Source organism: Molossus molossus, unplaced genomic scaffold, assembly GCF_014108415.1.
Source record: "Molossus molossus isolate mMolMol1 unplaced genomic scaffold, mMolMol1.p scaffold_m16_p_14, whole genome shotgun sequence".
Taxonomy (NCBI): Eukaryota; Metazoa; Chordata; class Mammalia; order Chiroptera; family Molossidae; genus Molossus; species Molossus molossus.
The window spans coordinates 50,881,314-50,896,345 of NW_023425349.1; the positions used below are offsets into that span (position 1 = coordinate 50,881,314).

General features: G+C 45.1%; 1 protein-coding gene across 1 annotated transcript in view; it reads right to left on the reverse strand.

Annotated features, from left to right (window-relative positions):
- The window catches only part of MAMDC2 (MAM domain containing 2), a 71,657-nt gene extending 57,136 nt beyond the window's left edge, over positions 1 to 14,521 (reverse strand). Inside the window, exons 1-2 of the mRNA XM_036261069.1 lie at positions 14,443 to 14,521; positions 10,912 to 11,049 (exon numbers count right to left, since the gene is read on the reverse strand). Of these exons, the coding sequence (XP_036116962.1) occupies positions 10,912 to 11,049; positions 14,443 to 14,464 (160 nt within the window). The 5' untranslated portion in view covers positions 14,465 to 14,521. The remainder of the gene's footprint in view (positions 1 to 10,911; positions 11,050 to 14,442) is intronic.
- Positions 14,522 to 15,032: the final 511 nt, after the last annotated feature.

Sequence of the window (15,032 nt, forward strand, 5' to 3'; positions counted from 1 at the left end):
AGGATTTTGAATTCATACTGGATGACTAGTTGTGCCTCTTTAATAGAACATGTAGGCCAATCAACACTGCAGACAGGATTAGGATTTGGAAAGTGGAACCTGTGATACCACTCGTGGTGGGCTCTGGATGCAGAGGCTGACCTCCATGGGAGGTATTTGGTGAAACTGAGAAATGGGGAGAGCCTGGATTTGAGTTTGAATCAAGAGCCTGGATTTGAGAACTGAGTTCGAATCCTGCTCTACCTCTTACCAGCCCTGTGACCTTAAGCAAGTTACTAAATCTTTCTGGGTTGCAATTCCAGAATCTCTAGAATGAGAATCAAATACTTCTTTCACTGGGTTTATATGAGTATGAAATGGGATTATGTATGTGAAGTGCTTTGCATGTACCTGGCACATTGTAATTGCCTAACATAATTATAATGAAATAAAATAATGCCATTAATAATTCTAGTACTATACCATGATCTCCCCATTTTCTCTTTTCTGTAAAGAGGAGCTATCATTACGAGCGATTCTGTCTGAATTTATTTACGTGGCAACGACGGAGGGATGCTGTACAATGGAGCTTTGGCAGAAGGGCCCTTCTGTTTACGAGCTCAGAACAATTACAGCTGAATATCTTTGTTTTTATTACATTATGGCTGGTTAATAATAATTCCTTTCATCTCGGGCAGAACAGCAGTTAGAATATTAGGAAGAATATATGCATTCATACACTGGACACTTACTCTGCATCTAGCACACTTGCCCAGGATGTAGGCCCTCAACCAGTGGTTATTCAAAGCACAAATATGGTCTCAGAAAGGTCCTCACCTCAACGAGGAGGAGAAAGATGGACAAATCAAAGCTTACTTTCTCCTGGTAGCTAATTGTCCACCCCCACCTTGAATAACCTTCCTTGTCGAAACATAATTTCTCAGATCATCTCACCAAGCCATGCAACTGCGAATGAATGGAGATCACAAACTCGAATCCTCTGAGGAGCCAGCTAGATCAGGGATAGGATCGAAGTGGATTGGGTCAGGAGGAAAAAAAAAGAGGGTACTGAATTAGTTGCCAACATTTGAAATCATATTTCACCAGCAATGAGGAACAGAAACTAAGCTTCTCTGAAAGAGTCAGCAAATCCGATAGCCCTAGGCCCACATCCTCTCGGTGAGAGCGGCCGGCCACACACCACCTTGTCTCCAGCCCATCCTGAAGCCCTTCCCTCTGCTCCCGGCTCGGCCCTGACGTCCAACCTGGTGCCGCAGGCTATGCTCACCGAAGCTCAAATCCAGATTTTTATGGCAACTCTCTCCACTTCAAATGCTATCCTCCTATTAGTGTGCGAGGGTTGCTATAGCGAAGTGCCACACACGAGGTGGCTTAAATGACAGAAATGGATTGTTGCACAGTTCTGGAGGCTAGAAGTTCAAGATCAAGGAATGGAGAGGACTGGACCCTCTGAGGGCTGTGAGGAGGAACAGGCCAAGGCCTCTCTCCCAGCTTGGTGTTTGCTGGCATCACCCGGCCTCTGCCTTCATGTCCACATGGTGCTCTTCTCTGTGCATGTCGCTCTGTCTCCACATTTCCCCCTTTTCGTTTGTTTTTTTTAATCCTCACCTGAGGATATTTTTTCAAATATCAGATTGAATGGGAGAAGGCGAGAGAGAGAGAGAGAGAGAGAGAGAGAGAGAGAGAGAGAGAGAGAAAGAGAGAGAGAAAGAGAGAGAGAAAGAGAGAGAGAAAGAGAGAGAGAAACATCGATGTGAGAGAGACACATTGTTTGGCTGCCCCCCATAGGACCCTGACCAGGGCCGGGGACAAACTACAACCAAGACACGTGCCCTTGGCCGAAATCGAACCCGGGAGGCTTTGGTCTGCAGGCCGAAGCTCTAACCGCTGAGCCAAACAGGCCAGGGCCACATTTTCCCCTTTTATAAGGACACAAGTTATACTGGACTTGGGGCCCACCCTACTTCAGTATGATCTCTGATCTCATCTCACCAGTTATATCTGCAATGACCCTGTTTCCAAATAAGTTCACCTTCTGAAATACTGGGTGTTAGAACTTCAACCTATGAATTTGGAGGAAATACAATTCAACCCATAATACCCTTCACCATCCTTTTGTTCAAACGTTGTATTGCCAGATAAACATGTCTGCAGGCTGGAAACCGATCTGCCACCTCTGGGGAGGGATTTTAAAGGAAGAGTCACGTCAGACTGAGCAGAGTCGAAGAACCTGTGGTATTGAGGGAGGCCGCGCTGGCGGCCAGCCAGCCTGCACTAGAACAGGTTGCTGATGGAGAACGCATGGCAGCCGCTGGCCTCTGTAGCTCTCCTCTGTCACTGAGACCTCTGTGAGTGTCAAAGGCAGAGAGGAAGTGTTTAAAAAAATTTATTTAATTATTTTTTGACTTGAAATAGTTTTTTATTTTTCAATTATTTTCCAATTTTTCAACTTGGTGTGCGATATTGTCTTGGTTTCAGGTGTATAACCCAGTGGTTGGACATTATATAACTTACTAAGTGATCACCCCGCTACTAGTGCCCCCCTGACACTACACACAGTTATTACAATATTATTGACTATATTCCCTATGCTGTATTTCACATACCTGTGACTATTTTGTAACTGTCAATCTGCACTTCTTAATCCCTTCACCTTTTTCACTCATCTCCCCAACTTCCCCATCTTTCACCAAGTCCCCCAATCCCCCTCCCTTCGGGTAACCAGCAATTCTCCAGAGAGGAAGCTTATAATGCCCTTTAAAACATAATATGTCTTGTAATGAAACAATCTCTTTCCAAGATATGCCACTGGGGAGACTGGGCAGAAGAGCTATAATGGTTTGCTTAGTTGATACCTCTTTGTGGGGGCCATGGAGGTGGGCTGCTGACATTTCCTTCGAGTGGACTTGCTGCAAGGACCACAGCCGACTGGCAGCCTCCAGCTGGCTCACATGTGGCGCCACAGCAGCGCCTGTGCCAGGGCCTCACCACACCGGGCTGTTCTCAGCCAGGGACAGAGGGTGCCAGAGCAGGGCCAGTCTGTGTGACACGGGGCTCTGCAGCGACGCCCCATCAGCCTGGCCCCTCTCTTCCACAGGCACCAGCCTTCCATCCTGGGCTGAGGGCTCTCCCACCAAGGGTGCACCATGACCTTCACCACCATGGCCCCTTTCTCCATAGAACTTAGTAACAATTACACTTCACAACTGCATGGGTGTAGTGATGAATATAATCTAGGCTGCACTTGTATTTGTTATTATTATGTTCATTTTTTCTTTTGATTTAAAAATAAGTAACATATAAACATTCTCATGGCTCCCTAAAAATGTCATGGCTCCCAGGCACTGTGACTTCAATGCCTAACGGATATATTGACCTGGCTCAGCTACTCCAGCTCTCTCCCCTTTGTCCTTCACAGTCATTTCCCCCAATGAATCTCTTTCACACCGAATCCCGCCTTAGTGTCTGCTTCTTGGAGGACCCGCACTGACAGACCCAGGAGGAGGGAAGTCATTCTACCCAGGGGAAGGAACACCTCCAAAGACTCTCAGTGAATCTGGGTGAGAGGGGCTCACAAATCCACTTGAAATTATTCATGCTACTTCCAGAGTGCACAATAACTGTGCTTAGAGAAGCGTCTCAGAGCCTGTGAAATTACGCATTATCTTCCTCACAATGGACAGAAATCTGACCATCTTCTTTAAAGTCTGGTTACTGACCTGCTGTGTGAACAACATCTTAATCCCTGAATTTGCAGTTCAGGGCCCTCATTAACAACACATGCACAAGACACTAGGCCACATGAGCCACAATCACATTTCAGATCCAAAAAAACATCCAGCAAACACAACGTGACCTGCCCAAAGTGAGTCAGAGAGGCTTCTGGGAACAAGAATAGGACTGCTGACAAGTCTCATATGGAACCACTAGACTAGACCACATACCCCTCCCCGCCCCGCTCCCATCATTCATTTGTTGCCAATGTTGGGTACTATTTACTGAGTAAGACTAAGTTTTTCACTGGAAAACCTAAGGTAGCTCATCATCATTCAGCTTTACTGTCTCAGCTGAAGAGGTGAGGATGATTCAGGAATCACCAGGTGTCTGCCCAGGATGAGCGTATGTCGTTGTTGGGTACAATCCGCTCTGAGCACATGGCTGGGTGGGTGCACCAGTCTGTGTACCTTTCCAAGGGGGATGAAGAAGGTAGCCTGGAGTTCTTAGAAAATTATGCCTAGTGGCTGGTTGTATTTTGAGAATTTTCCTGCCTGCTTTAGTGAGGCCAACCCTCCTATCTGGTTCTAGAGCCTCCAGAATTTCTGGGAGAGGCAATTTTTATCAGATCCTTTTAAGTTTGAGTAGGATGAAACTAGGTATCGATAGACCCTATGTGGACAGAATCCTCTAATCAACCAAATTACTGGGGATTCTGTAGGCCACCAAAATTTGTAAGTATTACATTTAAAACTGGAAATGAGAGAGCCTATGACGGGGACAAAGGGCGCCCCATAAGATTAAAAATTGAGAAGTTTGCTGCCTCTTCCCGACGCTTGGAGCTGCTCTGTCATATTCAGACGGGGAGCCTGTCTATTTCCCCCTCATTCTGGATTATACACTAAAAGCCTGCAGTTTCAGGGGGCGGGGGGGGGGGACAACCAATTTCCAATTCTGTTGAAAGATCAAAACCCTTGGTGACGCCAGCCCAAGCCGAGGCCCCTCTGGACAGGCGGGCAGGGACCGCACATGCACGTCTGAAGGGGACCTTCCCCCTTTCTTGTAGCAGCCCCTGGATTAGCTCAACGTTTCACGTGGAACCAGTGGCCCCTGCTAATTCTCCATTTTCCCTTGAGTTAGGAAAGGAACTTTGAAGGAAGTTCCCAAATTTTTATTTTCAAACAGTCTGGCTAACCAGCATTCCACAAAGATTGCCCTTGGCTTGGCTGCCGGGCCCAAGGCACCCTCTGACTCAGCGGTGATTCCGCCCGGCCGGCCACATTTGTGCTGTATTTGTGACGCCTGCATCCGTGTCATGGCTGTCTGGAGAAGCTGTCTCCCGGGCAAGGGGAGAGTTTGGTCTGCGGAAACATGTGCCAGCTGGAAGCACCCCCTGGTCTGCTGCCATTGTGAGGAGACAGCACCCAGAGATAGCAAGGAATCATGCCTGCTCTCCTAGCCCGTGAATCAATAGTTTTCTTCATGACCCTTTAGTGCTATGGGTTTGGGTGAATTTTACTATAATAGAGTCAGATTCTAGTTTTTTATTTAAATAAAAAAATGTTTTTATATGTTTTCATCGAGTTTTTAGAGAGGGAGGAAGTGAGAGAGAGATAGAAACATCAATGTGAGAAACATCAATCGGCTGCCTCCTGCATGACTCCTACTGGGGATCGAGCCCACAACCCGGGCATGTGCCCTGACCAGGAGTCAAACTGGGACCCCTCAGTCCATGGGATACTGCTCAATACACTGAGCCACACCAGTCAGGCAGTCTCCAGTTTGTTTTTTTAAATACAGTTTGCAGGAATGGTATAAATGTAAATGAATGTGAAGTGCAACTTCTAGTCCCTGCTAAGACCTCAATGCCAAGAACAATGGGTGAGAAGTCCATTTCTAAAGAGCAGTGCAGACCCTCAGTGTAGAACATGCTACACTCTGGCAGACCTGGCAGCTAAGCCAGATCCACCAGACTGAGCCCATCTCTCCCCTCCAATCTGTATATATGACAAGGCCAGAGAGGGATCAGAAAGATTGGAGACAGTTTCTTTGAAGAGAGCTGTCACGGAGCTGACCTGCCATGTGTTTCTTTTTGACCCTTGCCCCCCCCCCCCCAAGTGAAGGGGAGGGAATGCTTCCCCATTCTCACCCTCATCCAAGGGAGGACACTTAAGGGAACCACTTGCGGAGAGGGTGGAAGAGGGGAACTTATGTAACCTCATCCTCACCCATCCTCGGGTTTCCAGTTCTGTGATCGCCTTGGGCCTTGAGAGGAGGGTGGTCAGAGTTAATGGGAGAACTTGACGATTGATAACTGGAGTTTGTGGGGTGCTGAGGCGGGCGTCTAACTCTCGACTGCCTAGATCTAAAGGCAAGAGGTAGGAGGACCTGTAGGGGCAGAGTGGACACAAAGGATTTTGTAGTTAGTGAGCTCCATTTTTAAAGTTTGATGACACAAAGATTTGAGTTTTCCCTTAGCCAAAGTTGACAACTCAGATGGCAGCTGGACTACGGTGCCTTGAAGGACTTTTCTCAAAAGGATGCATGCAGGGTGGTAATTCCAACAGAGAGCAGCTGGCCAGGTGTACCGTTACTAAAGGGGTCTCCCAGAGAGTGCATCGCCCGTCTGGGAAGAGTGGAGTGGGAATAGTGTGAGAGAAATGGCCAGTATTCGGCCTCCTGCAGTATAAAGAACATCAACTCCAGATTAAACAGCTCTGGCCACATAAAACGTTTCATCTACTTCCTTCCCCTTTCTGTCCCACCCTCGTCATGCCTCCCCAACCCTGGATGAGCCAGGAGCAGCACAGTGAGCAAGTGGGGGGAGACTAAAGGGGGAGACCTATGAAGAAATAGAGTACAAACGCTCTCTGGGCTACTCTACCATGCTCTGCCTGCGGGAAGATTTGACTCGGGTGAGATTTTCGAAATTTGATGTGACTGAACTTGATCCTTTAAAAGGAAGCTGTTAATACCAGGCAAAATGGCAAGTCATCCAAGGACAGGGAGAGGAGACCCAGCAGAGCTTGCACAAAGGCAACGGGAGGAACACGGATGAGGCTGCCTCCCTCCTGAGTGCTTAGGCAATGAACCGGAAGGGTCAATGCAGAGAGCCGACGCTCAGGTGCTGTTAAGACGACACTTGAGCTCAGTGTGAGCTGAAATGAGAAGAGAGTGTCACGAGTTATGGAAGGATGGTCCATCCATCTCTGGGTCTTTGATGGAATACAATAATTCTGACCTTATTTTAGGTTTGGAAACCTTGGTCAGCTCCTTCTAGAATGGCCCCATAAGCAGGTTTGATTTAAAGAAATCTCAGCCAAGAAATGGATTTCCCTTGTTAGTTTTCTAGCAATTATCTCCTTTTTGCTCAGGCAGGGAGGAAACAGTAATGATCTGAGTTGTCAGTAGGTGACCTCCCGAAAGATTCTTTTTTCACTTCACAAAATATTAAAAGAGGAAAAATCCATATGTGATGAATCAGAATTGAGAAAGGAAAAGCAGACAATATTCCATCCGCTCCAGTATTCCCAGGATGTCCCGCCACAGTTCCCACTGCGCACTTGAGCCATTTTCATCACTAGACAAGAATTTGGAGACACGGTGCTCATTTGAAAAATCTGACTCACTGTTATAAACACACAGCCGAATAAAGGAAAATTCATACCCACATCCTATTGTTCAGAGATCACATTCACTGTTCCCTTTTCTACAACATAAAGGCCAGAGCCCTCCTGGGAAGACTCCTTCGACCTCTCTGAGGCGCCAACCCTCCTGAGCAGGCACACAGCTTCCCTGGCCCCTCGCTGTTCACGTCTCCAGTTTTTACCTGAAACCAGAGGTAAAAACTGCTTCCAGTACATGAATAAACATGAGATGAATTTATATAGAGCAAAATCTGCTGCCGCGGGCAGACATCTGAACCATTTAATCTTTATTTTGCTACCCAAATTGATAGAGCTCAGGGAAAATCAATATGCCCAGTGGAAGGCAGATGTAATAAGGAAGGCAACCTTTCTCCTAGTTAGAGCTTTGGAGGGTGTGTGTGTGTGTGTGTGTGTGTTTCCCAAGAATGATCCTGGTCAAGCCTTTGAGTCATAGGGGCAGAGTGTTTTTCAAATAAAATATTTAAAAATCTTTGGAACTCATCTTTTTTAGCCCCATCATATTTAGGGGAAAGTTTTACCTAGGAGTCCAGGTGTGAAGAGTATGAATGCATGTGAGTGTGTGCATGCATGCACATGTGTGTGCAATGGGCGGGAATGAGGGGGCTGTTTGGCTAATGTTTAGGCAAAACATTAGTTCGAACGCTGAAGAGAAACTGGAGTGAAAGAGCGAGAGGAGAGAGGAGTCGGGAGGAGCAAGTGGGAGGCAGGCATCCAGGCATCACACTTACTGTCAACAGGAACTTAACCTCGGATCCGGGGCTGCTCTGCCATCATCATACATCCTGGCATCCTCAGCACCCTCCAGCCAGCTGATAAACTGTCCACTCTCGTGCCCACACAACTTTGCATATGCTGCACGTGTCTGCTCCTTATCCATCTGGCAAATTCCAGTTCTGATATCACTTCCTCTCCAAAGCCTTCCCCGAGCCCCAAATCCTAGGCAGCCTTTCACTTTTCTGGCCCCGTATCATTTATTTTGTACCTCTGTTAGTCATGTATCACTGTGCATGTTTACACAAAATTTTAATAATTAAGTATTAAATGCTTAATAATTAAGTATTTAAATAATTTGAGAAATGCCATAATATATATTAATACAGAATGATATTAAAGCATCAAGAAGTCCTAAAATAAAGAAATCTGTTTATTTTTCTTTAGCTCAGAGTTCCCCAGTTTATTTGACTCACAGAGAGCCCTTCTTCCCTCATATAAACATTATTCTTCTCAATAAGTGGTCTAGGAAGCAGCAGGTTGGAAAAGTTGGTTCCTGTGATCTCTTTGAGGTCAGTGACTGTTTTTGTATCACCAGGATTCGCAAGAATGTCTGACATATAAAAAGTGCTTATTATGTGTTTGTTGGGAGAATGAATGACTGACTGAATGAATGAATGAGTGATGAATGAAGGAACTCATTCTGGTGCTCAGGGTCTGATTGGACTGACTAGATAGTCCGGTGGGTTGCTGGAAGGGAGGTAAAAGTTCTCTGTAGATTTCTTCCCTTCAGGCCCAGGGTCAGCTACTTCTTTAGGCTTCAGTATTGATAGCAAGGGACTAAGTAATGCTAGTGGGCAAAGTTGCCTGCCTTGGGACAGTCAAGAAAGAAGATGAAAGATAAGAAAATAGAGAGGAGAAGATGGGATGGGGAGAGGGAGAGGGACAGGAGACAGGCACGCCTATGGCAGGAATGACAGTGTCCTACCAACAAGTCTTAGTGCTCCTCAGGGATGACCACATCTTACGCCCATCTCTTGATATAGATATTTAAAAATCTCTGGTTAAGATATTAGAAAAGACAGGTCTTATTTTTCTTACCCCTGATACCTTTTAGACTTCCCTTTTTCTAGTGCCAAATGCAGTGTGCTCATAAGTACTCATGAGGGACCCAAAACATTTTAATATAGATCTCAAGAGGTGATGAATTTGGACATTTTGATGTATAGTATTAGGTAAAGAAAAAACAGTAAATTATTATACCTCAAAGACATCTTCAAGATCATGGAATTCAAATTTCTCATTTGCAAAGAGGCTAATGAAGACGCTGGGAAGTTAAGGATAAAACAAAATAATGCCCAAAGCAATGCGGCACTCTGATATCTGGGTCTGGAGCACAGGCGTCAGGACTCTGAGCTCGTCCTCTTCCTCTATCCCTTGTTGACACAAATATGGTCAAAATATCTGTGGTCACAAGTGAGAATGAGCAAGGACGAGGGGCGATACACTCTTCAAAGGAAGGATTACATTCAGGTAACATAGTCAAATAAATTACTTGACACTACTGGTCTGTTGCCTCTTCCAAGAAATGTGTGCTCCCCAGCCAGCTGGTCCTTACCTTCACTAAGGATGAAAAATGACACATTGAATAAATAATCGTTAGATCCTAACATTGGTTACCCACAGGATCTAACCTTGGAACTAATTTTTGTGTGAATGGAAAAAGTTCTTCAACACTTCCCCGTACTTAAGCCTGTACCTCGGAGACACGGACGCCAAGAATTACCGCAATTTTAATGCATCAATCTTTCAAGATTCTCTGTACTCCTTGTACTGGTTGCTAAATAAGAGAGAAAAACAATCTCAAAATTAGCTTACTCCTATAAATTAAGAGAAAGTTTCTTTGTGAAACCACAAGAGATTGTTCGTTGCTTTTTTTCATTTAAGTAAAGATGTCACGAGGTGGGAACATTTTGTTGCTTTGAGTTAACCCACTTGTCTTTTAAAATACTCATGCAGATTCATGGATTAACGTATCATGAATGGTTACCATTCACTCTACACATAACTCACTTATAGCGTGCTTCCTCCAGTGGCCATACGTGGAAATGGGCTGTGGGTCTTTAGGGCCAAGATACAGATATACACATGGAAACCCTGATATTTTGTCATTTTCCAAAGTGCTAAACCTGCCTTACTTTTAAAAGAAGAAATTGAAAATATTTTGTCTTTTTCCCATTTTAACTCCTTTTATGTAAGTGATTCGAGATATATCTACACAAATAGTTTCTGGGGCATTTTTTTGTTCTTTGGTTCTGCCTTGCCCTTGTCTTCTTCCTTCAGTGGAAAATTTCTCCTCAAGGTCGAATTTTCTCTGCAGAGGATCAGTCCTCGTGGCCACTAGGGGGCCCTGCTGCACACCACATTCAGGATTAATCTTGGGTCTTAGTTCATCTCACCAGCCACTTAAATGTTCTTAAGGACTTGCTCCCATCATTGGATCTATTTCTAGTGAACAGTAACCTAAGAGTATTCCAGCCTGGTCTTCAGAAATAATAAGTACTGAACAACAAATAGATAAGAAAGTAAAGCATAATATGGAAATGTTCCCCTTCGCTCTATAGCTCTCATGTCTGCAGTTTGTCCTTATCGGATGAATTATGCTTCCCTACATTACCACCAGGTTTCCTGGATCCAACAACCCTCCTCTCTCCTCCCTTCCCTGTTGACAGAGCCAAAGTTAGGTCAATGCAAGGGGCGGGAAGAGATGGCAGAAACAGTTACCCTGGGGAAAGGAGTCCACTGGTCCCCAGCTCACCCAGTTCATTCCTGAAGGTGTGATCCTGCGGGAGAACGGAGTGGGAATTCCGAGCTGTTCCTCCTCCAACAAACCAGTTCACGTTGGGGTTCCAGCGGTTCACAAAGCCACAGAGATGATTTTCTTCAAAGTCACATTCTGGCAGAAGAGAAATAAAAACATACCTCATGGAGATATAGTCACACTTGCAGAGTTTGCTTTTAGATATCAACATCTGTTTCTTACTCCCTTTGTTCACTGGAACCTTGGGACCAGGACCCCTGGACAGTACTGGTCAAGAGGAGAGAAGGATCCTGTGATGAATCAAGACTGTAATTCATCGCTGCCCCTTTGGGCTGTGGTTCTTCTCCCTACAAGCCCTCTTGCATGCAGAGAGACTCACCACCTCTCTTAGCCTCCGTTTCTTCACATGTGAAAGGAGTGGAATGTTCCAACCTCATAGGGCTGTTTAGGTGGGGACAGCTCCCAGGACAATGCCACACACACGACTGGGGCTTAGTACAAACCAGCCGTATTTATCAGCCATCCTGTTTCAAAGCACTGTTTAGGGCTATGCTCTTAGCTCCAGAAATTTATTGTCCACCTTTTTTTGCACCTGGTAGCCCATTCTTCCATCTATTTCTCTCCTGATGGTGGACAAGATACCTAGAGCTAAGGGGCATCCTTCCTAATGCTAATCTGCTTTTTTTTTTTTTTTTTTGTAAATAAGAACCTAGTTAGAATAAGCAGGGCAGGCATATCCTAGGCTCTGGGTCTTTCTGAAGCTACTGAATAGAGAAGAGATACATGATAAAGAGACCTCCCCTCCCCCCCTTTTAGTGGCATTGACATGTTTGCATGGATAAATTGTTCCTGGTCAACAGACTCCTTTAGTAGGAAGAAGAAACTCACAAGCCAGTGCTTCCATTGACCCCAGTAATCAATTAAAAATATGAAGTGTGATTGTGCTGGTCATTTCCATTGGTCCCTTCAGATTCACCCTCCCTTTTTCACCCCTCTCTGTCCTCCAGAGGTTGACCTGTATGGATTATATCTGTGGGTTCCCCTGACTTATGCCTTCCTGTTGTATTCGTCCAATGAAAGGTAGGAGCAGAATGAGTTTGGGACTGTTTATTCCCCAGTGATCCCCACCCCCTTGCCTGCCAGGTCTCTGTGGGTTGGCTGTGTCCCTCTACTGGGGACACAGCTCATGTCAAGAAGGTCTCGCCACCCAGCTACTGTCTCTAGGTTCTGGTGCCCCTTCAGATCTAAAGATAGTGACAGGTCATGAGTCACCACTGTTACTAGTCTTTGATTACTGAACCCTCCCTCGCCGGTTTCCATGACCCACGCACACCTTTGTATTCCTTGCTGAACTTTCCTCAAATGACTCAGGCTGAATGGACCCTCTGTTTCCACTTTTCTGCCACGACCTTGACTGATATAGTTATCAATGTGTTTTCACATTAGCAAGCATTGAAACATTTCAAGATTTTCATTAGCAACTGTTCCACTGCAGCATCTGCTAACCAATGCTCAACTTTCAGTGCCAAAGACTGACTCAGAGTAAAATAAAAAGCAAAATATTCCTCCATGTGCCAGGCACTATTCTGAGCACTGTATATGAATTGACTTAATGAATCCTCAAAACAACCCCATGAGGTAGATACTATTATTAACCTCATTTTGCAGATCAGGAACTGTGAGAAGCAAAGAGAGTGCTCCGAAAGGAAGGAGAGGTGAGCGTATATGCAAAGTAACAAGATAAAAGCATTGGCTCTCCTTTTGTTTTCCAAACAAAGCAGAAGCTATCAAATGACTTGAAAAGGGGAAATGAACATTTCTTGAGTGTCCAGCACCATATAAATTACCTTCATATCCAGCATATGATTAGTCCCCACAATAATCTTATGAGGGAAGTATTATATCCCCATTTTACAGGTGACAAAACAGAGGCTGTGGGGTCAGTGAGTTGACTGAGCCAGCAGGTGGTCCTCCACCAGGAGTGTCTGACAGGTCAGCCAGCTGTCCAAGACCCATCCAACCACCACAGGGAGTTTCAGGGAGGTTCAAGGAAGGGATCTTAGGTCTAAACTCACTGTCTTTAGAAAATGGTCACATTCTCAGTCTGTTTTCTTTAGTTGCCTTAGCATCATCATTGGAAAGTCAAAACAGAAGTAAGCCTCAGGGAATCAGCAAAGGCTCTTTTGTATTCAGAATAGTCTTTGACTCTTTCTTTTCCTCTCCACAGCCAATCAACCTCCAAGTACTTACTGTCAGTGCTGAAAAATCACTCTTTTCCTATTCCATTGCCAACCCCAATTTGAGACCCTCATTATGTCCCCTCTGTAAGGTCATAATCACATTATAGGGGTTCTCCTGCCTCTTCCATATTTTCCTTGTTTCTAATGCAAGTTTCCATGAGGCAGCCCGAGTCATCATCGGAAAACCACAGTTGCAGGGCCCTCCCTTGCAGACTGAGATTTAGCATCTCCCAACCACGTAATCCATTAACCCAGGCTCCACAGCCGGGATCCAGACTCTTCCCTGCTGAGTTTCTTGCCTTTGCCTGAGCAGGCTCTGTGGTTCCTCCACACTGGAGTCTTTCTATCCAGTACCTTTACTTGACTAAGTTCTACTCCTTCTTTTATTTGCTTATTGTTGTTTTTTGTTAATTCTTATCCAAGGATATTTTTTCCATTGATTTTTAGAGAGTAGAAGGGATGGGGTGGGGGAGAGAGAAACATCAATGTGAGAGAGACACATCGACTGGTTACCTCCAGCATGTGCCCCTGTGGGATCGAACCTGCAACCCAGATATATGCCCTTGACCAGGAATTGAACTCATGAGTCTTTGTTGTGCAGGCCAATGCTCTAACCATTGAGACATACTGGCCAGGGCTCTACTCCTTCTTGAAACCCCAGCTCAAATATGTCTCCTGAACTCAGTCCTCTTTGATTTCCTCTCCTCCCTCCCCTGCAGTATTTATCATATGTAGAAATAGCTCCAGTGGCAGACAAGTAGAAGGTGAGCAACCACAAGGACATGGTATGTCTTCTCTATACACCCTCTCAGAACCTGGCACATAACAGGCACTCAGGCAGCCCAGCTCAAGTGGAGTCAAGGTGACAACTGTGATGATAAAGGCAGAGGCAATGGGGTGCAGGAGAGCAAAAGAGTAAAGGGAGGGAGGGAGGTAACAGGATGCCTGCTTTTTTGGCAAATGCAACAAAAGCTGAGTTTACAGCAAACTGGAAATTATTGTTATTAGACCATTGAGGTTAAGGCACAACTCAGGTTACATTTGCTGCATCTACCTGTCTTTCATTAATCCAGCCAGTCCAGGCAAATGCTAATGAGCCTTCCCATGCTAAAGATGGGAAACAAAACACGCCATTCTAGTGAAGCTAGCAAAGCATTTTAACTACTATGCATAGTGCAGCACATTCTATAAAATACTTAGCCTTTAAGATGAATTCAATTTCCTCTGGCAAGAGGGGATTTTAGGAAAAGATTCACGTTCTGATGCAATGAGAATGAAACCCACTTACCAATACAGTAGCCGGTTGTCATCTTGATTTCAAAGAGTGCAATGCTGGTTGCGCTTCCCTGTCCCAGCACACCTTCTATTAAAATCTGCGCAACATATGGGGGAAAGGGAATTAGATTTCAAAATGCCATGTTTCCTTGACTCAGTATTTCAGCTGTTAGTGGGGAAATGATCGGCAATTCAAGGCAAAAATTGATTGATTGTTTTAACTCACTGATATTGGATACCAATTTTATGATGGACTTTATTAAAACAGTGCATGTGTGTATACATATATACTGAGAACTTTGAGGGGAACACAATGTCCAGTAAAAGCTTAGAGTCAGCTGTCTTCTGTTGTTATCCCAAGCACTACCTTCTCCAGTGCATTGGTAACATCAACAGGCTGTGGATGGAGAGGGAGCTTGTGTCTCGGGGGAAATCCATTCTGAGAATGACCAGGAACAGAGGGCAGAGGTTTCAGAGGGAGAAAAATCTCTTGGAGGAGGAGGCAGAAAGCAGAATCTGACTAGTGATGGGAGGTCTCTGCATAAGACAGAGGAGGCTCAAATCAATAAACTTGTAGTTTCTATATTGCTGAACAGACAGAAG